The following is a 23,687-nucleotide window of genomic DNA, read 5'->3' on the forward strand; positions in this document are numbered from 1 at the left end:
TTAAAAGACTTCACAGCTCACTGTATTCATCAATGGATTTAACAATAATAGTCTCACTTTAAAATGAATATCAAGGAATGTTTTAAAATGCTAAACATTCCTAAAGCAGTGTTCCCAACCAGGTATCCTCAAGATGTGCCTGACTACAACTCCCATCATCCTCAACCAGCATGACCAATGGCTGTGATGATGGAAGCTGTATTCCAACATTTCTGGAAGGCACCAGATACAGCTCAAATTTGCACCTCTTTTTTTTAAAGTTTAAACAGTGTCAGGTAATATGTTTTTCAAAATGAATGCAGGTCTAAATTAAATATTTTGAAAATACATTTTGTTCTATTTTAAAATAAATTGTAAAGAGAATTACATAAATAAAAGAATTCAGAAATGTATGTCTTGTAGTCAGTAAAGTCCCTCTTATGTGGGGTGCAACTTAGAACAAAAGGGGTATATAAATTAAGAAATAAGCATCAAAAAAAGAAATCAGAATAATCAGGAATAGTAAAAGGTATAACAAAGGTTTGCCTGAATACTTGTATAAAATAATTTAATAAGAAATATGTATTATATAATCAGTAAAATGTTCTCGAAGACTGTCTGAGGCTGTAAACCTATACACACTTACCTGTAAGAGCATCTCTACACTAGCCTAAAATCCTGCACTTAAAACAGGCTTTCTGCTTCCATGTTAAATGCAGAATCACAACGATTCTTGTGATTAAAATGCAGAACAAGAATCACCCTTTTTCATGTGCTTCCTTTTCCCCCTCCCCTTTCCCCCTTCTTCTCCCCATATCTGAGTCTTCTATTATCTTTCATTGATCTCGCTTCTCTTCTTGCTGCTTTTCACAGAGGAAACTGAAGTGGAACACAATGGGGTAATTCGACAGCTTATTATCTGCGATCTATTTAAAAACGGAACAAAGAGACTAGGGATGCACAAAAGTCACTTACCTTTTCAAAGGGTGACATTCACGGTGGGGGGAGGTGCTCCGTACCTCCTCCCGAAATCCTACCCTGGCCGGCTCCGCTCCGCGGCGACTCCACAGAGCCGCCGGCTGGGTGCATCCGCACGGCAGGTCTGCAGACGCAAATGGCAGCCGCTACGGCATTTGCGTCCCTTCGCTGAGCCGTGATAGGCTACGTAAATATTTACGCAGCCTATCACGGCAAAAGCGGGGACGCAAATGGCCTCCCATTCGCTGGAATTCGGCCTCCCTGGGATCCGTGGCGGAATTCTCTAACATCCCTCAAAGAGACACCTTGGAGGTTCATGGCTTCATCTAAAGAGCCCACAAACTTCCGTGACTGAGCCATCTCAATAGCAGGATAGAAGCTCCATGTGAAGGAGTCTCACTGAACTCAGCAGGGTGTACTTCCACATAGATATATCTAGGATTCCACTAGTCATGGGCTTTTGTATTTTTGATTAGCCGAGTTGATTGTGTTTAGAACTGGGTATCCTTTTCCCATAAAATCATGATTAAATTGGGGATTAGCTGTAGTTCTTAATTAATCTGAGATCTTTTTCACAGTTAATATTTCCTGCATCAACTGTATCACTCCAAAATAGTTTGTTTCAGCCTTCTCCAGAAGGCTAAAACATGAGGGTTGCGATCCTACACCCACTTTCCCGGGAATAAGCCCCACTGAATTCATTGAACGCATTGGGACTTATTTCTGAGTAGGGATGTATGAGAAATTTGTTTCAGTTTGTTTTTTATCAGCATTTACCCAGCTCAAACCTCTCAGACCAAAAGACTTGGATGCAATCTGAGGTTGGAGTCCGTACATTTCTGAGCTTGCAAGGTCATTCATGGGCCAAAAAAAAGGGTGTTCAGCAGCATGAGTACATTTGGAAAATGTGCATGAAAAAATGTGTACTTCTGAAAAATGCACACAAATATGCTGTGGGATTCCTCACACCTCTGCCGAGTAATCTCTCTTGGCCAAACACACAAGCCCTGTTCAGGGTTCTGTGTTGACTAAATGGCCATGGGACAGTGGGCATGATCCTGCTGTATTCACTCCTTCTGCCACCCCTTGAGCTGCTCTCTGTCTTGTAGGTTACAAGCAGCACGTGGACGCCAGGATCTCTCCAGAATTCTTGGTGACTTCGGCACTCTTCCTAGGCACCATGGTCCCTTCCATGGTCTACAAGAGGTGAGGAGAAAACATGCAGCCATCTTATGCATTTGCTGATACATCAGTCAGATGAGCAGACCAATGAAGTTTGACCATGCTTGCTAGATCTGGTACAGTAACATTGCAGAGGGGCCATGGCTCAGTGGTAGAGCACATGTTTTGCATGCGGAAGGTCCCAAATTCAAGCCCTGTTCATCTCCACATCAAAGGATTTATTTATTTATTTATTTATTTATTTAAAACATTTTTATCCCTTCCCCCCTTCAGCCCAACAGGCTCCCGGGGGGGCTTATGAAGATAAGAAATAAGGCCACCCTGGCTCACAGGCTTGCAATCTAAAAGACACGACGCAAAAGGCATGGGGATTGGGAGGGAAGAGGGGAAAAAAGCAAAATTCAAGCCCTAGACTCCTAGTTGCAAAGTTCAGCAGGTCATGGAGTTGGATCAAAACACAGTGGAAAGGCCACTGCTTCTGCTTCTTCTGAAGTCCTCCGCAGTTGGTGGGAGGAGGGAGGAGTGAATCCAGGCATGATAGGAGATACCTGACTGGATCCATTAGCAGGTCATGAGAAAGGTTCTGGATAGGCACGGCCAGTCAGAGTAGACCAGCCTCCCAAGCCTGGTTCCCTCTAGATTTTTGGACTCCAACTCCCATCAGCCCCAGTTAGAATGGTCAATAGTCAGGAATGCTGGGAGTTGTTGTCCAAAACATCCGAAGGGCACCAGCTTGGGGAAGGCTGGAGTATCCAATCCTGGCAGTGATGCAGTTAGGTAATTTTAGTATTACTGGGCGTATAGTTCAATCCTATACATGTCTACTCAGAAGTAAGTCTCATTGAGTTCAATGGGGCTTACTCCCTGGGAAATGAGTATAGGATTGCAGCCTCAGTGTTCTTACAAGCACACATGCCCACCCTCCTTAGATAGCAATGCATATTGTTTCACTTACTTCAAATTGTGGTATGCCTGCCCTGCTGCATTTTGGGGCCCTCCAGTTCATTCTGCCGAGTGGGGCCCTGCACCTCTGCCCCAAAGTCCTGCCCTAATGGCACCACTGAATACTGGGATAGATGGACCAGTGATCTGACTCGATATAAGGCAGCTTCATATCTCCGAGGACTCTCTCGTGTGCCCACCTGCTCTACCTCTGACAGCAGAGAGAAGTGTTGTGGGGCCTTCGATACAGATCTGAAAGCAGGGGCAGGCTTTCATCCATTTGTATCACCATCCTGGTCCCAGATAATTTAAAGCCTTAAAAATAGTACCCAGCCCAGAAACGGACGATGTGGATGGAATAGGAATAGGAATGTGGATGGGAGGGCCATGGCTCAATGGGAGAGCACCTGCTTTGCATGCAGAGGGTCCCAGGTTCGATCCCTGGCATCCCCAGGGAGGGCTGGAAAAACTCCTGCCTGAAACCCTGGAGAGACTCTGCCAATCAGTAGGAATAGGAATGTGGATGGAAGGGCCGTGGCTCAGTGGGAGAGCACCTGCTTTGCATGAAGGAAGTCCCACTTTCGATTCCCAGCATCTCCAGGTAGGGCTAGGAAACAATCCTGCCTGAAACCCCAGAGAGCCATTGCTGCTAGTCTGTGTCGACAATACTGGGCTAGATGGACCCAGGGTCTGAGCCCATATTAGGCAGCTTCCTATGTTCCTATGTTAATAACACTGACATTATGTGCACTATGTGCTCCAGATGACAATGAATCTGGCTTGCTGCGTTCTGAACTAACTGCAGTTGCCAAACATTCTTCAAAGGTGGTCCCATACCAAGCACATTACTAAGGTATGAACGGATGTGGCCATCCTCCGTTCAAACCTCCTCTCAGTCCTAAACTTTAGGTAAGCCACTATCTTTCTGTCTCAGCTCTCCCGCGCACACACACGCTTTGATAACATGGGAAAGATCTGCTGTCCTACCTCACAGGATTGTTATTTTGTATGTATTTATTTTACTTCTTAACCACCTAATCAAATAGATTATAAGGTCTGTTGTTACAGGAAACACATTTAGCTCATAAGAAACAAAGCAATGTCACGATTGCATTGTGATTAAAAAGTGCTCCCCCCTCCATCTGCTTTCCCTCTTTCCTTATTGTCGTATTGTGCCCAGGGGGCTTTGGGCATTATACTCATCCTGCACAGGGCATCACTTCTTTTGTTTCCTTTCAGGACTCCAGCTTGTCAATACCGAGAAGGGAATAATACACTCCGGCTGTGCAGGAGTTACTGGAACCGAGAGGTAAGGGGGCTCGCTTCTTCAGGGCTATCTTGCTTCTTTGGGGCTATCAGGGCTATCTTCTTCGGGGCTATCTGTGAATCACTAAGCACACATTTCTAACTAAAGGAGTGATCCTATGCATGTTTAGGCAGAAACAAGTCCTACAACTCCCAGCATTCTTCTATCTCGCTTCTTTGGGGCTATCGAGGCTATCTTCTTCGGGGCTATCCGTGAGTGACTAAGCACACAGTTCTAACTAAAGGAGTGATCCTATGCACGTTTAGGCAGGAACAAGCCCTACAATTCCCAGCATTCCCCAGCCAGCCATGGTTGGGCTGCAACCCAGCCAGCATTCCCATGGGGAATGCTGGGAGTTGTAGGGCTTGTTTCTGCCTAAACTTCAGTAGGATTGTACCTTAAAGGCATATCTTCTGGCACTTGATCAATGGAAATAGGAGGAGAACGTAGTGAGCAAATTGGTTCCATTCTTGCAGGGGTACAAATCTAGCCCATCTGGGGTCCTTAGACGGGGCCCCCTTCTTCTGACCCCACCCCTCTTTCCCCCTACCACTGATTGTTTGATGGTTTCCTGGCTTTAGTGCAGTTCTTTCCCCATTCTAAAAGGTTCAGATGGCTCTCCTAAGGCTTCACTACTGGCAGGAAGAGCTTGAAGCTAAAACAGGCTGGTGTTTGGAGTACTTTTGACCCCACCCCCTTTTACTTTTGATCTTGCCCATCCCTGGAATGTATAGAGCAGTCTTCCCCAACCTGGTGCCCTCCAGATGTTCTGGACTACAACTCCCACCATCCCAGACCATTGGCCATGCTGGCTGGGGCTTATTGGAGTTGAAGTCCAAACTATCTGGAAGGCACCAGACAGTACTGAGCTAAATGGATCAATGGTTCGCCTCTGTAGAAGGCAACTTCTGATACCATGCAGGGCCAGCCCTACCATTATGCAGATTGAGGCAGTCACCTCAGGCAGCAGATGCTGAGAGGTGGCAGCACAGTATTGGAGAAGGGAGCTGTGGGTCACTTGGCTTGCCCTATGCCCCCTAAGCTAGCCTATTGCCTTCTGGTGTGGTGGAGGATGCTGTCCCATTACCAGCATTGAGGAAATATTCACCTGCCAGTCTAGTCAGCCTTTGTACACGGAATGGGGCGCCATCTTGTCCTTCGCCTCAGGCAGCAAAATATCTTGGGCTGGCTCTGATACTAGGAGCATAGCAAGTGACGTCAGCAAGAAATGTGTCCAGCTCTGGGCCCAGGTCACATTTTCAACAGGGTCGTGTTGGTTTCCATCAGCTGTGCTTTATGTCAGGGGTACAGAACCTCTTTCACCCGAGGGCTGAATTCCATTTCAGAGAAGTCTTGGGGGCCACATTCCAGTGGTGGGCTTGGCCAAAGGCAAAAGGGTTAGGGTCAAAAATACCAGTACGTTTTAGCTTGAAATTCTTACTTCCAGTAGCTTAGCCTTAGGAGAGGCATTTCTGCTTTTCAGAATAGGAGGGTAGAATGCACAAAAGTCAGAAAACCACCAAGCATTTGGTACTTAGGGGGCAAGGACAGGGTTAGAGGAAGGGGGCATGGCCACCTGAGGAACTACAGAGGGCCAGATTTGGACCCAAGACAGGCCAGATTTGGCCTGCAAGCCTGAGGTTCCACACCCCTGCTTTATGTTGTGTCTTGGGGGGGGGGTTTCTGTCCTGGCCAGAATCCCAGTGTCAAAACAGCTACAGATGTCGATGAACTGCTGCTGGGGATGAGTTCTCAAATTGCCGAGAGGGAGGACAACATTGTGGTTGAAGATCTCAGAGGTAGAGACTTTTTTTCTCCCTTCCTTTAAGCAGGTCTCATTTATTTGAATATATGTCTTTTTTTGGATGCTTCTGGGGATCAAATTCATCCTTACTACAAACCTGAGAAAGGGCAATACAGAGCAAAGGCCCGTTTGTCCAGGATTTGCCCAGGAGGAATGACTGACTGTTGGGGACTAGTAGACCATACTGGGCCAGATGGACAAATGGTCAGGCCTAAGGCAGCTTCCTATATTCATACGGCTCTCCAAGGCAGCTTACATCATCATCATATATCATCATCATCATATGCCCTGCTAGTTCTAAAGTTCAGAGATGAGTGTGGATCCTAACGTGTGTGGATGGTGCCGTTTTGGCTACAACAGGGAGGATTCAGCAGGCTTGGGGAAATCCCAAGGTTTTGAGAGGTCCCAAAAATCTTTAGGAAAAAGAAAGGCCTAAGTGGCAAGGGAGGACCCCAGAAAGAGCTTAAATAAGGTCTGAGCACACTGGCTGACTCTTGAGAGGGGAAAAACAAAAATGCACAGGGGAGGGAAGAATTGAATGGAGTACCTTGGAAAGGGGCGTGGAACCCTGAATACAAAGACTGGATGTTTGTTTGCTTGGCTATGTGCTCTTCCTCCTAGTCTTTTAAAAATGTATTTATTTAGTTGATTTGTATCCTGTTTTTCTTCACAAAAAACCCAGGGCTATATTATATATGCTATATAGCTAACAACCTATATAAAACATAATATGCCACATAGACAAGACTAAAACCATGGCATAGGGTGGCCACCTTTGGAGAGGGCAATCCTTTATTCGAATGTGTCCTCTATTTGATGGACTGTTCAGTCCAAGTCTGGTTTAGGGCACAATCCTATGCATGTTTAGACAGAGAAAAGGCCTCCAACTCCCAGCATTCCCCAGCCAGCCATCTGGGGAATGCTGGGAGTTGTAGGCCTTTTTTTCTGTCTAAACATTGTGATTGTGCCCTTAAAGCGACAGAACCATAAGGAGAGACAGCAGGAGCTTTGAATTTGCCCATGAACAGTTAGCACCTGGACAGGAGACTGAGCAGTGAGCACATGGTCTTCTTGACTATGGTGAGATGTATTGTACTGCTATATAAACTATAGTTATTATTTCTAAAGTTTCACCTATAAATATAAATTTGCAGATGCAAAAGTTAAACAAACAGGTGTCGTCTTTTGACCTCTTTTTGGGTCATGCCATTCCTCTTTTTTGGCAATGTGTAAGTGGCCACCCTACTCTAAAATTGCAAATATATAATAAAATACAATAAAACCATCAACATAATTAATGAAAAAAACAAGGAGAGCACTTGCCAGTACCCCCAAAATCTGCACAAATAAATAGGTCTTTAACTGGCTCCTAAATGACAGCAGTGTGGAGGACAGCCAAATCACTACCAGAACAGAGTTCCACAGCTGGGGTGCCTCTACCAAAAAGGCCCTGCCACGTGTGGTACCCACAGGCCACATTCTTCAAGCGCACCACAAGCAAAGCCTGCCTGGCTGATCTTAAATCCTGGGATGGTCATTATTAGGAAAGGCGGTCCTTCAAGTACCTTTTCTCTGTCAAAAAGTAGTGCAGGAGGAACTAGATGCAAGAGTAAACAAGTGCAGCAAGAAACCCTTTTGGGGTGTAACGGGAAGCGAATCAGAATAAAACAAGTATACTACAGCTATCAGAAATGTGGGAAGTATCACCTTAACCTTGGATGTGGTCATCTGCTCCTTCTGTTGGTCCTTGCTGCACAAGACTCCTTCTAAAATGGATGCCTGTCTGAAGACATAAGAGAGATCAGCATGAAATGGTTCCCCGTAATGGCCACGACTGTGCTTTCTGCAGGAGTTATTCTGTTTTGCCATGCTATGGGTGTACTGTTTTACATTTGCTCTCCAGATTACTGGTATGGGACTGTGAAGTACTCCCTCATGGACTTCGTGGCTAGCTGGATTCAGCGTGGCAGGGACCTTGGATTATCCACCTACAATAAAGCCAGAGAGTTCTTCAAACTCCACCCCGCTCACGAATGGCTGGATATCCAGCAGCAGAACCAAACGGTAATCCTGTGCCGGAGTTGCTGGGGAGGGGAAGTGGGAGCCGGGCTATAAACAGGCCGCAATTTGTCCATTGTCAGCAAGACTTTGATGGGGATAGAGAGTCTTCATGAGTGGGCACAAGGGCAGCCCTGTGTTTTTTTGCTTTAGCTCCCAGGAAGACGTGTTGCCTGGGAAAAGCCAGACGGTTGGAGCACTGTAGGGGTGAGAGTCGCAGGCCTGCAACTCTGCAGGCTTACTGCAGAGGGACAATGTTTTGTGCATGCATAACATTCCAGGTTGAACCCCTGCCGTCTCCAGGTTCCAAGACCAAAGAGAGAGAGAGAGGATCAGGTAGCAGGTGAGGAGAGGAGAGGGACCTCTGCCCGATACCTTGGATATCTGTTGCTAGACAATACTGGGCTAGATGGACAAAGAGTTTGACCTGGTACACGGTCTGTGTAAGCACATTGCAGCTTCGTAAGAACCTAAGAAGAGCCCTGCTGGATCAGACCAAGGGTCCGTCCAGTCCAGCATTCCTTTCACACAGTGGCCAATCAGCTGTTGACCAGGAACTCACAAGCAGGGCATGAGCACAACAGCACCCTCCCACCCATGTTCCCCAGCAACTGGTGTACACAGGCCCACCGCCTCTGGTACTGGAGGGAGCACATAGCCATCAGGACCAGTAGCCATTGATAGCCTTCTCCTCCAGGAATTTGTCTATGTTGCTGGCAGGAAGAGCTTTATGCTAAAATACGTTGGTATTTCTTGTTTTTGTGGCTCCACCCCTTTTGCTTTCATGCCTATCTATTGCTGGGTTGTGGTCCGCAAGAGCTTCTCCCAAAATGAATACAGCCCTCAGGCTGAGCAAAGTTCCCCCCCCCCTGTCTTAAGCACTCAAAAACCACAAGGTCCTTTTTCTTTGTGCAGTAAAGCACTGTTTGAAATGTGTTCCAGGCTCTATTTTGTTTTTCCAAGGGAAAAACATTTCAAAGCCTTTCTGATTTTATGTTTGCACTGAAGCTGGTGTAGTTGCCTGATTCAAAGATGGAAAACAGACATATACCAGGGTGGGGAACTTGCAGTGTGAGCCTCAGCCTAGTTTCCGGCCATCCTCAGCCCAGTGTGGCTCAGGCCCCTCCCACTTTGTTTCAAGCTCCACCCGCTTTTGTTTCTGGCCCCACCATGACCGAAGCATTTGGTCGGCCACTGTGTGAACAAGATGTTGGACGAGATGAACCTCTGGTCTGATCCAGCAGTTACCTTCTTATGTAAAGAATTGAGAACTGGAATGCAACAGAATAAACATTCTTTAATGATGACACTGTGTCTGCATTCCACAGATAAATGTCTGGCTGAGCCCAGTAATCTGGTCGTGTAGGTAATGTTGAGATTTTGGAAATGTCAGGTGGGGTATACATTTTTGAAATAAATAAAAATTGCTGGCGTCCCTACTCATTATACACCGCTGGAATACGTGGGCAGCGACCCAGAATTGGATCACAAAGCTGCAGGCACAACCAAATTCCTGGGTGTGGCTAGAAATGTTATCCATAGAACTCTGGCTCTTGTTTGGAGTGGGCAGATGGTCCATACAGTCTGAACTGTCTTCTAGGTGCTATTTCATAGATATTTATTGTATCTCTGCTCAGGTTCCCTGTGCTCTGGGGACAAAGGGCCTCTTTTTATTCTTATTTTATTCATTTATAAATTTATGAGTCGCCTTTCAGCCCCAGTAGGGCCTCCAAGGCAACATACAATTACAATTTAAAACAATTTAGGTTGCAGTTCTATGCATGTTGAGACAGAAAAAAGACCTACAATGCCCAGTATGCCCCAGCCAGTTGAAAACTCTAAAAACAATTTGACACTTTAAAGCATCACCAACAGCAGAATTACGAGTAGGAGAGGATTTTTTAAAAAATTATAGTGTGGAGCTAATACATGTAGGCCGGACTCCTATAAACACTTACCTGGGAGTAAGTCCCATTGAATTTAACAGGGCTTACTTATGAATAAACATGTATAGGATTGCACTGTTAAGGGCACAATCCTATTCAGAAAGGTGGCCGCCTCCAAACTCGGAGGCGACTGCCTATCCAAAGCAGGGCAGGAGAAGCACGGAAGGGATCATTCCCTCTGTGCTTCTTCTGCACTGCATTTTTGGCTAGACAGCCAATTGCAGCTGTCTAGCCATGGGAGGGCTGAGCGGGGGAGGAGGCTGCTGTATGACACATTGGATGTGTCGTACAGGCATTTCTGCCCTCCCTGCCCCGGAACGCTCCCTGGAACGCCCCTGTTCAGCTGCTCCGTGCTCCTCCTGCGAGTGCAGAGGATGGGGCTGTTCCACACTGCCTCCGAGGCAGCATGGAAGAGGGGGAAAGGTCGGTTCCTGGAAAACCAGATGTCCTATGGCCGTCTAGCTGTCTAGTGGCCATAGGATTGCTCCCTCCATTACTAAAAAGCCATACTAAGTAGAAACATTTTAACAGCCTGCCTAAAACTGAAAAAAGTAGGGGCCACCTTAACTTGCTTTGGGAGAGAGTGCTGCAGGCAGGGTGCTACCACAGAGAAGGCCCTGTCCCACATTCCCACCAAGGTAGCTGCTTCTCAGCTTGCCAGCATTTTATCCCCACAGAATAACATGGGACAAAAATGCACAGCACTGCCCCCCTGCTTCTCTTTCAGGCTAAACAAGCAGTCCGGCCTGTCTCCCACTGACAGCCCAACCTAATCTTCTGGTTTGTTCCTAGCTTCTCAAGGAAATTGAGGACATGTATGGCAACAACACAGACAGCCTGGAGCTGCTGCCTGGAGCCCTTCTGGAAGCAAACAGAACCCTCTTCTGTGCCATCATTGAGGACCAGTTTCTCCGTCTACGGGATGGGGACCGGTTCTGGTTCGAAAACACCAAGAATGGGTAAGAGCCCATCAACTCTTAGGGAACACTCAGGCACGTGGTCTGTGTGTGGTGGCAGGCCGGCTTGCAGAAACCGGGCAGGGATTTCTCCCCATAGGCTCCAAGTATCAGAAACTGTCTAATGTCCCAACTCTAGCCCTTGGGTGTGTCCACATGACTCTGAAAGGACCTCCACTGAGACACCTGCAAGGATTTGTCTGCCTGGCTGAATCTGAGCCGGAAAGGAGAAGAGACCATAAGCTAGTCCCCTGTTAAAAAGTTCCAGTAATGAGTGGTGAAGAAAACCCTTCTCCACCTGAGATCTTGGACAGTCACTTCCAGTCAGAGTAGACAATAAGAGGCTAGATGGGCGAATAGTTTGATCTTGTATAAGGCAGCTTCCTATGCAGTGCCAGCTCCAGGTTTTTGCGGGACCCTGAACAAGGCACCCTCCATGGGCCCCCTCCCCCTGTGGATCTACCTCCTCACCGCCAGTGTCACCAGCTGCTCTTGCTCTTCTCCCTCTTTCTCATCATTGCTCCTGCTTGCTTGCCTGATAGGCAGAGAGCCAGTGAGTGAGTAGGCAGTGGCACCTCCTGCTCTTTCCTCCTCACCACCACCATCGTCTGGGCCAGGGCTAGGGGCAGGTGAAAAAGCAGGTTGTAATGATGAAGAGGAGCAACTGCGGGGGGCTTTTGTCAGTGGACCCCTGCTGGGGTGTGGGCCCTTGGCCGGTGTCCAAGCATGCCTACCCTTGGCCCTGCTCCTATGTTCCAGACATCTATATTTCAAATTATTCAAACCACTTTTTTTGTCCTAAGCATTATAGTGGTCTTACCCAGCCTGGCACTTTCCAGAGGTGTTGTACTACCACTCTCATCATAATCCAACACATCTGGAGGGTGCCAGGTTGGAGGAGGCTATGTTTGTCACTGATAGTAAGGACTTCAAAGTTTTGGGGGATGCGTGGACCACTAACTGCCACCTGGCACCTGGGCCTCTTGTCATATCTCATCGCTTTTCCACAACAGCTTCTTCTGATCCATATATCTGGAAAGGAGGAAAACCTAGATAAGCTGCTGTTGCAAGAATGAGGAAAAAAAGCTCCAGTTGCCAGGAGCAATGTTCATTTTTCAAGGCAATGCCAGTTTTGTATTTTGGGAGGCCTTTGGCATGCTAATCCTATGAGCTATGCTCAGGACTACATCCCTCATTGAGAAGAACTGGGATTGCAGCAGGCCACCACCTAGAGATGGGAGAGAAATTCGTTCACTTCGCATTTCTGAATATACTTAATTTTGCACTTTCAAAGCAATACACGAAACTCAGTCTTCAAAATCTGCATTTCTTTGAATTTTGCAATAGAGTTCTCCAATAAGATTGGGGAAATGTTCAAAGTTTGGGGTGAAGTGAACTTAAGATTGGGAAAATTCTCAAAGTTCAGGATGAACCAAATTTAAGACTAGGGAAATTTTTGAAGTTCGGGATGAAGCGAATGTAAGATTGGGGAAATTCTCAAAGTTTGGGACAAACTGAACATAAGATAGGGAAAATGTTCAAAGTTCAGGATGAAATGAACTTAAGATTGGGGAAATTCTCAAAGTTTGGGACAAAATGAACATAAGATTGGAAAAATGAGAAATGGAGGGAACCTGGAATTGGCAGATTTGCTTATCACTATCGAGACCTCACCAAGCCCTTTTGTTGGCTCCTTGTCCCATCCTTAGGTTATTCTCCTCTGAAGAGATCGCAGCTATCCGAAACACCACATTCCATGACGTCCTTGTCGCTGTTACTTCTGCAAGTTCAGGACACATCCAGGCTAACGTGTTTGTCTGGAGTGACGGTGGGTGTTTCCATTCTGTGCTCTCGACAGGTGGGATGTAGTATGAAGGCAGTGCTTTGTAGCATCCCTAAGGGAGCCATTCATTGACCTTCACCTGTATGAATGTGTATGAGAATTGCATTCCCTTCCTCCTCCTCCCCTTCTCACCTATTTATTTGCATGTTGCTTTCCCACAATATTATGCCCAAAGTGGCTCACAATGCACCAAATGAACAGCAGTAAATGTAACAACAATATTTTAAAAATACCATAAAACCCATTTTTAAAAAGCCATGATGTTGATAGTAAATACATAATAGAAATATTAATGCATACAGTGGAGCCTGGCAGCTCCAATTTCGGTGGGGCTGTAAATCCATTGTGGGTTTCAGTCAGAACCAGCCAGAACTCTCTAGGAGCTATCTAAGGTGCTGAACCTATTTGGCAGATATGGTTCAGCACCTTGGATAGCTCCTTAGAGTTCTGGCTGGTTCTGACTGAAACCCACAATGGATGCAGACTGAAACCCAGACTGGATTGCAGCAGGCCAACACCTAGAGATGGGAGAGAAATTTGTTCACTTCACATTTGTGAATGTACTTAATTTTGCACTTTCAAAGCAATACATGAAACTCAGTCTTCAAAATCTGCATTTCTCTGAATTTTGCAATAGAGTTCTCACATCAGAGCCACCAGCCTCCACTGAATACATACAATATGTATGTATTGTAAAAAAGTACAAATAACTCACCCTCATTCCTACATGGAATTAACTGCCCCAGTGGCTTAGAGCAGGCTTTGGATGGAAGACATGGATAAAGAGGGTCTCAAGTTGGTTCTCTGCTGGCCGTTCTTCCTCAACCCACCCTGCAATGTTTGGTGTGGGTGCAGTTTTATGACATTCCTTCCATCTTGGCACAAGAGCCGTTTTATTGGCATTGAATGGCAACATCTCCCCAGCCCGTTGTTGCAATATGGAGTGATTTCCAGAACTACAACATACCATCCCCTCTTATCTGCTTACCCACCTCTGTAAATCCAGATCACTGCAACCACCTGTCTCTCTGCTGCAGAGACAGAGCAACTGTCTGTCTGTCACAGCAAAAACACCAGTATTCAAGCAAGCCCCATTTCTGTGACCCAGAGCACCTGAAGCAGTTTGGCCTTCAGTCTTGATGGGTGCAGAAATCTTAGCCAGTCACTGCTGGAATCAGTTGGGTCTGGGTGTAAGTTACAACTCACATGTTTGCTGGCTTTTATGCACTTTTAAGGAACCCTCTTGGCATGAGGCGCACAAGTGACCATGTTGAGCTGACAATCTTGCTACCTTGTCTTTCCTCCCAGAAGGTCCGTGTCCCCAGCCCCCACAGGTGACCGCACAAGAGCTTCCCCACTGTGAACCCCTCAGCGTGCTCGATTACTTCCAGGGGAGTGCGGCTGGATTTGGGATTCTCATCACTGCACTCTGCTGCTTGCCTCTAGGTTTGTTTTGTTCCACGTTTTCTGTTTTCTTTACATCCCAAGGAGGGGTTAGGCTAGGGTCATGTCCTTCAGAGTGCCAAATACCTAAGCCTGGCTATGTTTATGAGTTTACCATGAGTCAATGCTCCTAAGTTTGAAGTTGATGTCATCAGTAGCTGGCCTGCAGCACTTCAGTCTCAGTGCTGTGTCTTATACTTGCTAACATTATACTTACCCCAGAGTGATGAGGGTGAAATGTTCATGCCGAAACTTAACAGAGGACAGGAATGTGTGTGGAGATGGACTTCTGGCCTAGCCCACCACCTCCAGTTAAAAGGATTCAGTCTGTGGTGCAGCTATTGGGGCCAAAGACTACTCACAGCCTAGGAGGTGATGGAGGCCACAGCAAACAGGCCCAGCATCAACCCCAGGGCTGGCACGCACATAATAGGGCCCACTGGGGCTGACGCTGCTCACTGCAGTATCCTTTCTTTATTCATTGAGGTCATCAGATGGCATGCTCCTGGTGGTTCCGCACAGACCTATGGCCCGATTGGAATCCACCTGGAGAAGAGCTTTCAGTGTGGTGGCCCCAGGGCCGGCCCTCCCATTAGGCAGAATGAAGTAGTCACCTCAGGTGGCAGATGCTGGGAGGTGGCAGCTAGATATTAGAGGAGAGACTGTGTGCTGGTCAGCCTGCTCTGTGCCCCCTAAGTTAGCCTGCTGCCTTCAGGGGCAGTGATCTCATCAGCAGTGGTGTTGACAGATTCATCTGCCAGTCCCGCTGGCTTTTGTGCTTGGAATGGGTTCTGCGGGGCGCCATCTTGTTCTTTGCCTCAGGCAGCAAAATGTCTTGGGCCAGCCGGGGGTGGCCCCCTTCCTGTGGAACTCCCTGCCTCTGGAGGTCAGGCAGGCACCGACATCATGTTGTTTTCAGTGCCTCCTGAAAACATCTTTATTTCAAGAAACCTTCCTTGATTGACCAGCCATGGTTTTTATTGGTATTCTGTTTTTAAAAACAAAAACAAGAAAAATGAATGTGGCGTTTTATTCTTTTTATCTTTTATTGTTCACCACTCCAGAATCTGTTTAGATGTGGAGCAGTATATAAATGTTGTAAATAAATAGATAGATGATGGATGGATGGATGGATGGATGGATGGATGGATGGATAGATAGAAGCATTTTACAGTCAGGTGGCAGCTGGTCCAAGTAAGTGTGTTTAGCGTCAGGGCAGCAGAAGAAAACTCCATTTTGCCTCTGTAGTCACGATGGTGCTGCAGCCACCATTTAAGCGAGTTTAAAATGTGAAACTCCAGGCACTCAGAGTCGTTATTTTTTTTTTATTTTACTTCTGGGGCCGTGATGCTGCTGCAGCCATGATTTAAGCAAGTTTAAAGCGTGAAACTGCACATGTTCAAAGTCATTATTTTTTATTTTTCTTCTGTAGTCACAATGGCGCTGCAGTCATTATTTAAGTGAGTTTAAAATGTGAAACTCCATATGTTGTTACTGTTGTCTGCTCCAACATATGAGGAATGCAGAAAGAGTTGTAAAGCATGGGAAAGTGATGCAGAGAGAGAAGAGGGAAAGTGATGCAGAGAGAGAAGAGGAATGCCAGATGTGTTCTTTGCAACTGAAGCAATCTGCATGGCTTTCTAAAGTGGGGACCCATAAGACTATTATGTCCAGGTCTAAAATTACCTAACTGTATCACCGGACCATCTACTAGCAAGTGGTGGGGAAAACCCTTCTCTGCCTGGTACCCAGATTGCCGCTGCCCATCATAGTAGACAATAGGAAGCTAGGCAGGCAAACTGACCTGGTATAAAGTAGCTTCCTTCGTGGGCTGCCATTCTGCACTCCGTTATATCGGTGTTATATTGTATTTTATTCTTTTAAATATTTGCATGATTTTATGTTTTTAACTGTTATACAGCATCTAGTTTTTATTGTTTGTAAATCCACCCAGAGAGCATTAGTTATTGGGCAGATTAGAAATGTGATAGATAGATAGATAGATAGATAGATAGATAGATAGATAGACAGACAGACAGACAGACAGACAGACAGACAGACAGACAGACAAGGGTGCAATCCTACTGATATAGATGGTCACCTCCGATGTCCTCTGAAGTCGGAGGTGACCGCCTATCCAATGCTGGCGGCTGAAGAATGGAGGAGAGGATTCCTTCCGTGCTCTGGCTGTCCTGCACTTTACTTTAGACGCCTGATTTCAGGTGTCTAAGTGCAGCTTCAAGGCTCGAGACCCCGTAGAAAACTGTCTAAAATAGCTTCCGCAGTCTCCTCCCCTCCCTGCCCCCAAGAACCCCCCTTTTTTTGCTTTGTCCATGCTCCGTGTTATGAGCACAGACAGGCACAGAGGGGCAGCCACCACGGTTCTCTCCACCCCAGCTAGGAGGGGGAGGGGTGGGGAGCACGATTTCCCAGCTACAAGTCTGTAGCACTGTCTACAAGCCCAAAGCTGGGAAACCGAAAAATCCTGTATCTCCCAGATGCTGTCCTGGGGACATAGGATTGTTGCCTAAGGGCAGTATCCAACTGTGTCACTACGTTCATGCAAATGGTATTGTGCCAGCACAAACTAGGTTCTGAACTATGCACAAGAGAATACAACTAAAGTTACATTTGTGCAAGCAGTTGCGCACTCTGCTTGTGCAGCCTGTTGTGCAACTGCTTGTGCAACTGCTTGCACAACTGGTTGTGCAGGCATAATGGGCAACTGCTTGTGCAACAGAAAGATTCAGCAGAGCTCCACTAGCCCTGTTTGAGTTTGCGGAATGACACTGTTGGAGAGTGCCCTAATTCTCATTCGTATAGGGTAGTTAGTTCAACCAGTCGATGCAGCCCTCCACAACCTGATGCTCTCCAGATGTTATGGACGACAACTCCCAGCAAGCCTGGCCATTGGCCTTGGTGGCTGGGGCTGATGAGATTTGACATCCAAAACATCTGGAGGGCACCAGGTTGGGGAAGGCCGAGTGAAGGAGTGGATGCTGCTGCCAAAAGTTGTGGTGATGGTCGCTAGGTTAGGTGTCTTTTTGTTTAATTAAAAAAAATTAAATGTGTACATACATTTTTATCATATACACAACATTATTATAGTGCATCATCATACTCTTTTCCTATCGCCCATATGAAATTATTAGAATACCAGGTGTCAGTCTCAGGATAGGCCCAGGTAAGCCCAGTCTACCCATCACTTCTTTGGTTAGGCCTCGGATGACCCATTACATTGGTCAGCATTGCCCTCTGCCATTGGGAAATGGGAAAGCTTAGGTAGCCTTAAGGGGAATGAGAAAAATTCATGGCGGACAGGTCCATCGGCAGCTAAGGAGGCTACTTATGCATAGCCAAAAAAGAGGACAAATGAGAACACATGTTTACATAAAATTTGCATGTGCTAATTTACATGTACAGATGCAAATTTACCATTCCCCAATCTTCACAGCCTCCTAAAGGCAGAGCACAAGCTGAGTGGGGGATGCTGCTCCGTCTCACTTTTGTCACTTCTTGCACACCTGGAGAGGGCAGATGAACAGGCAAGGAGAAGAAGCAGAAGGCCCAGGAGGCCCCAGGAGTTGGTGGCAGGCCCCCTGCATGGGGTGTGGGCCTCAGCGGGTGCCCACCAGCTCTGGCAACTGCAGACAATTCTGCCTGCTCTGACTCTACCTGCCATCTAGACTTATGTCACTGGTGTCTCGACAGTGAGCTTGTTTATCGCCTGGGTTGTTGCCGCTTTCCGGAGGAGATCTTTCAACAAGCTGCAGAAGAAACACAACCCCGCGGACCGGGCAGAAGTCTCTGCAGAGGGAATACAAGGTGAGGCACATCCCAAAGCGTCTGGCCCCCAAATGCTTCAGGCCAGCCAAGTATTAGGAGACGGAAATACCTTGGAGAATCCTCCGACTCCTGGCTGGTGGGCTTCCTTCCCCACTGAGGTTGGGGGATTACGTGGAAGTAATCCTTGTATATGTAAGAGCAATGTATAGAAGTTGTCTTACACTGAATCAGATCATTGGCCTGCCTAACCCAGTGCAATGTCCACTCCATGCTCTGCACTTATGTGCCTCCATTACCCTTTCTGTGGTACGGGCTGCTGGAGATTCAAAAGACCTGTGGAGGCTAGTGGCTCCGATTGCAGTGGGGCTGTAAATCTATTCTGGTTTTCAGTCAGAATCAGCCAGAACTCTAAAGGAGCTATCCAAGGTGCTGAACCCTGCCCCCAAAAATAGGTTCAGCACCTTGGATAGCTCCTTGAGAGGTCTGGCTGGTTCTGACTGAAAACCAGAGTAGATGCACAACCCCACCAAAATCAGAGCCACCAGCGTCCACTGCAAAAGACTGCTCTTCCCCATGACCCATCCTCAGCCCCACCAGCAGCAGTGGGCACCAGTTTTCACTGGGCTAACATAATCCTTTTCTCCCAGCCTTCGAATGGCAAGACCCCAAGACTCCCAGCTCTCCCGTCTACCTTCAGCTGCATGAAGATAAGGTGATCAAAGTGCTTGACAGCAAGTTGGCCATGCTCCGAAGCATCACTCTGAAAAGCCAGGAGCATGTGGAGACCTTCTTGTCCTACAACAAAGGCAGCAAGACTTTGCTTCTGAAGATCCCTAAAGAATATGACCTGGTATGCTATGTGTGTCATGTCAAAACTAGCATGTATTTTTCATTCATAGACTGAATCCTGCTGAAGGCTAAAAGGGCAGGTGCTAAATGGATATTTCTGGAAAGGGCTTTCCATCATCGGGGTGCCACCACAGAGAAGGCCCTATCTTTGGTCACCATCCACCTAACCTCCAAACTCAGGTGTATCTAGAGCAGGGCCTCTGGAGATTATCTTAAAATGGCTCAGATGGGACAAGGTGGCCTGTTAGGTCCCCTAGTCCCAGGCTGCTTAGGGCATTATAGGTCAAAACAAGCACCTTGTGTTTTACCTGGAACCAAATTGGAAACCGTTGTAGGTCTTTTAACTAGGGATAGATGAATCAGTCTATTTCTCGTCTAAGTTTCACATGTATTCAATCATAAGTCCATTCCATCCAATTTCCATACCAGTCTCCGGATTGTTTTTTTTTAACTGCATGCAAATTTGCATTTATTTTTGCACACATTTGCCTCTAACCCACACGTTTTTGAATGCAACTTTCCTGAATGTATACATTTTTGTATGAACCCTTCCCTAATAAATGCATTTTTGTACACAACTTTTGAGACAAGAACTAAAATTCAGAGAAGTACCCAACCCAAGGATAACTGCATTCCGACCCTCGTATGAGTCCAGGAAAGTGAATTAGGTTGGTTTGCTTAAGAATGTGGTCCAAATAAAATTCTACCCCAGTCCTACTTTTAACACTGGTGAGATATGTGCAATATACTAGCAAATCCTGGGTAGAATCCAACTGAAGTCCTACTTGGAGCACACCCTCCTCTGCATCCCACCAGTACGAGACATACACTATGGTGGGACATTGGAGAGGGCCTTCTCTGCTGTGGCACCCTGGTTGTGGAATGCCCTCCCCTTGGAGGCCCGATTGGTGCAGACGCTGGTCTCATTTTGGCACCAAGTAAAAACATGACTTTTTACCAAAGCCTTTAAGGGCTAAATGCATTCCCTAACACATTGTTTTAACAGTTTTATTGTTTTAGTTTTTAACTGGTTTTAGCTTGTTTAATAGTTTAATGTTTTTAGGTGTTTTAAGCACCTATGTTTTTAGGTGTTTAAATTACGTATTGTTTTATACTGTTTACATTGATTTTATCTGTATGCTGCCCTGTGATCTTAATGATATGGGGCGGGATAGAAATGTTTTAAATAAATAATAATAAAATGAATGAATGAATGAATGAATGAATGAATGAATATAGAATCAAACTTTCGGCTCAGGGTCTGCAGGTTGGAGCCAACCCCTGTGTTCAAAGCCACCTTGCATTAGTACTAAACAGCAATCCTGTATCCCAGTGGCAAACTCGCTCTCAGCGTGTGAATCTTTATGGAGCCAAAATGGGACCACTCCTCCACAGGAGGGAGGCATTGATAGGCTTAGGAGAACCCCAAGTCTTGCAGAAGTAGGAAAAGACTTTGGGGGGTGGGACCCTAAAGGGGGAAAAAACACCCAAAACAGCCCAATGAGGGACTGAGCAAAAAACTGGGGGGAAGGAAAATGGAATGGAGTCCCTGGTAGAGGGCCTGGCTGGCTGGAACACTGAACAGCAGCCCTCCACACTATTCTGTTGTTGTAGCAGGCCCCAACTGTAGTATGTATTACTTGCTAAGTGTGTAGAACAAACTACATAACAAAGACCCTCGGGCTTCTACAGTCTGCCTGAGCTGATGGTTTCTCCATCTCATTGTCTCATAGGTGTTGCAGTTTCATGGAGAGACGGAGCGCAGGGACTTCCTCGAGCATCTTAAAGCCTATCTGGATAAGTACAGGCTGACTCTCCACGTATCTGAGATGAAGGAACAGCAGCTGCTGAAGAAGGCAGTGACCAAGGAGCAGAGGAAGGACGTCCTGGAGATTTTCTTCAGACATTCATTTGCCCAAGTATGTGAAAAGGCTTCTTTTTATGCATGACGATGATGATTTATTAAAAGCATTTTTATCCTACTTCTCAGCCAGAAAGGTTCCCAGGGCAGCTGGCATACAATTAATAAAAATAAGACAGTCCCTTCTCATAGGCAATGTAAAAAGACACAGCACAAAATTTCTTTGATGAGCTTCTGCCGGGCTTTAAAAACCTGGCTGTTCAGGCGGGCATTTGGGGTGGGTTAGGGGTTTTTAGAGCAGTGTTGTTTTGTTATGTTGCTTTGCTCAGTTGATTATGTAAATTTGTTATTAGTATTGTATGCTGCCTAGAGTGGCCGGGTAGCCGGCCAGATGGGTGGCTGATAAATCTAATTAATAAATACATAAGTGGATAAAGGGAGTGGGAAGGAAGAGGAAAAAAATTATGCTGAACAAGAACGTGCAGCTAGTCCTGTCGCGTGCTCCATGCAAGCCAACTATGTGGAAGGAACCGGCTTCACTAACCCTTTGTCTTTCCCATGAGGAAAAACAAGGAGAGAGTGGGGCCTTCAAGAACCACCACTTCAAGGGACTTCTTGAGACAGCGGCTCCCAACTGAGCTGGCTTCTCTCGCCCTCCTCTGTGGGGTGGAGCTTCGGGAGGGGGAGGAGCCTCAGCTGGGGCCTCAATGGGCCAGACAGGGAGGCTTGGCAGGCCAAATTGCCCTGAGGGCTGGAGGGATCCCACTGCTGCCTGACACCATGTTGCCCCTCCAGTGCTGAAAAACCAGCGACAAATACGGGGCTTGCCAAGCAATAAGGCGATGGAGCGATTGTGGTCAGCCTTGTCCAAGACTCCTGCGCAAACCCAATGTAGAAGGAAATCCACACCTCTGGAAGCAGCTGCTCCTTCTTCCTTGTTCTCCCATTGTGAGAAGTGGTTGTTCATATTTGTTGGAAATTCCTCGCTTGTCCTTTCGTTAAATATCATGTAAAGCCAGTTATGTAATGCTTCCTTAAATGATCCCATAGATGATCTGAACTATTGCGACATAGACTGAGCTTCAATTGAGTAGTAAGTTTTAACTAATATTTGCAGGGCAGGGCAGGGCAGGGCAGGGCAGAGAGAGAGTTGCCCCAGCTTTGTTTAGATTGCTGCAGCTCTGTTGTAGGAGGGTTAAGGACTGCAGTTCTTGGTAGCTAACCAGGCCTTCCCTTTTCAGGTTCTAGACATTGACAGATTAGACGCCGGAGAGCTCAGCATGGAGATTTCCCAGAAAGCCAAGGAAGCCCTGAAGTGTGAGCTGAGCAGGGCGGAGTTTGCAGATGCTCTGGGCCTCAAGCCCCAGTCCGTATTCGTGGACTCCATGTTCTCTCTTGCCGACAAAGATGGCAACGGATATCTCTCCTTCAGGGAGTTCCTGGATATCTTGGTGGTCTTTATGAAAGGTGAAATGTTGGTACTGATGACTGGAGTGGCTGGAAGGGAAATGATCATAATCAGGATGTCTAAAATTCAGCACTGGACAACAGGCCAAATGTTTGTTACCAGAATAAAATATGAATAGTTGTATACTATCTATCTATCTATCTATCTATCTATCTATCTATCCATCCATCCATCCAAAACCTAAATGGGAGTGTGCAAGGTAAGATACAATAGAGGCCCTTTGACCTTTCAGAAGCTAAAAGGGATGTCAGAATTCCCTGCCTCTTTCTCTAAGATGCCAAACCAAAAATTGTGTGTACTCCCTTCCCTTTTGCCACCAAGGCAGGGCTGGCCCTCCTGTGAGGTACGGTAAATCCCCTTTCTCAGGCAGTGGAGCAAGAGGCGAAGTGAATTGCGTACTCCTGCGCCCCTTCTGCCAGGAAGAGCCACCTAGCACTGCCTCCAGCTGGTGCTCCAGAGAGCCCTGTCAGTTGCTCTCCCACCATGGCATTTGCCACAGTGAGAGAATGACTGGTGGGGCTCTCCAGAGCAGCCACCCACCCTCTGGCTTGCATTGAGTATTCTCTCAGTGCAAGCCAGAGGCTGGCCAGGCTCTATGGAGTGCTGTGTCAGCTGTGGAAGTGGACAGCACAACTCTTCAGAGAGCTGGCTCTGAGGGGTCCTTCCTCAGAGCCAGGCATTGCAGGAGGGGTTGCACCAGGATGTGGTGGGGGATGCGGCAGCAGGGTGACACAGTGGTAAGGGGTGCCAGTGTGTGTGCTCTCCCACATCAAGCTTGTCCTAGGGGTGCAGCAGGGAATGCCTCTGGCAGCAGAGACCAGCAAGCAGGTGCTAGCCCTTGGCCCATAGGTGGTGGGAGAACTGCATTGGTTAAGCCAGAAGTGAGCTATGCTCACTTAGGGTGGACATTTACAAATCACCAAAGGAGAGGGAACACATCACCAAAAAAAAGAGGAGGAGGATTTGCATAGCATTTGCATGTGCTAGTTTTTATTTATATCAGCCTATAAGGAATGGTGTGTGTTCTTTTCTATCCCTTGACCAGGATCACCCCAAGAGAAGTCCAAACTGATGTTCGCCATGTATGACATAGATGGGAACGGTTTCCTTTCAAAAGAAGAATTCTTCAGGATGTTGAGGTATCTTCTATGGCTTTAGGCATGGAATGTTGGCCATTGCAGCTTCCTAACCAGGGCTCCTGCTGAAGGATGCTGGAACTTCTGGAGAACTTTCCAGTCTCTGGAATAAGTATGGCAGGGAGACATTAACCTGCATGCCAAGCCAAT

General features: G+C 46.8%; 1 protein-coding gene across 3 annotated transcripts in view; it reads left to right on the plus strand.

Annotated features, from left to right (window-relative positions):
• Positions 1-23,687, plus strand: part of DUOX2 (dual oxidase 2) — a 75,534-nt gene that overhangs the window by 33,013 nt on the left and 18,834 nt on the right. For all 3 annotated transcript variants that reach the window (XM_084816962.1, XM_084816963.1, XM_084816964.1), the window contains exons 9-20: positions 2,067-2,163; positions 4,321-4,390; positions 6,084-6,186; positions 8,095-8,255; positions 10,988-11,154; positions 12,861-12,979; positions 14,303-14,440; positions 18,149-18,262; positions 18,871-19,073; positions 20,806-20,991; positions 22,175-22,400; positions 23,447-23,540. In XM_084816962.1, the coding sequence (XP_084673088.1) occupies positions 2,067-2,163; positions 4,321-4,390; positions 6,084-6,186; positions 8,095-8,255; positions 10,988-11,154; positions 12,861-12,979; positions 14,303-14,440; positions 18,149-18,262; positions 18,871-19,073; positions 20,806-20,991; positions 22,175-22,400; positions 23,447-23,540 (1,678 nt within the window). The remainder of the gene's footprint in view (positions 1-2,066; positions 2,164-4,320; positions 4,391-6,083; positions 6,187-8,094; positions 8,256-10,987; positions 11,155-12,860; positions 12,980-14,302; positions 14,441-18,148; positions 18,263-18,870; positions 19,074-20,805; positions 20,992-22,174; positions 22,401-23,446; positions 23,541-23,687) is intronic.

The sequence above is a fragment of the Heloderma suspectum genome, chromosome 11 (genome assembly GCF_057233095.1).
Source record: "Heloderma suspectum isolate Gila_16-S chromosome 11, 16-S_ref, whole genome shotgun sequence".
In the NCBI taxonomy this organism is placed as follows: domain Eukaryota; kingdom Metazoa; phylum Chordata; class Lepidosauria; order Squamata; family Helodermatidae; genus Heloderma; species Heloderma suspectum.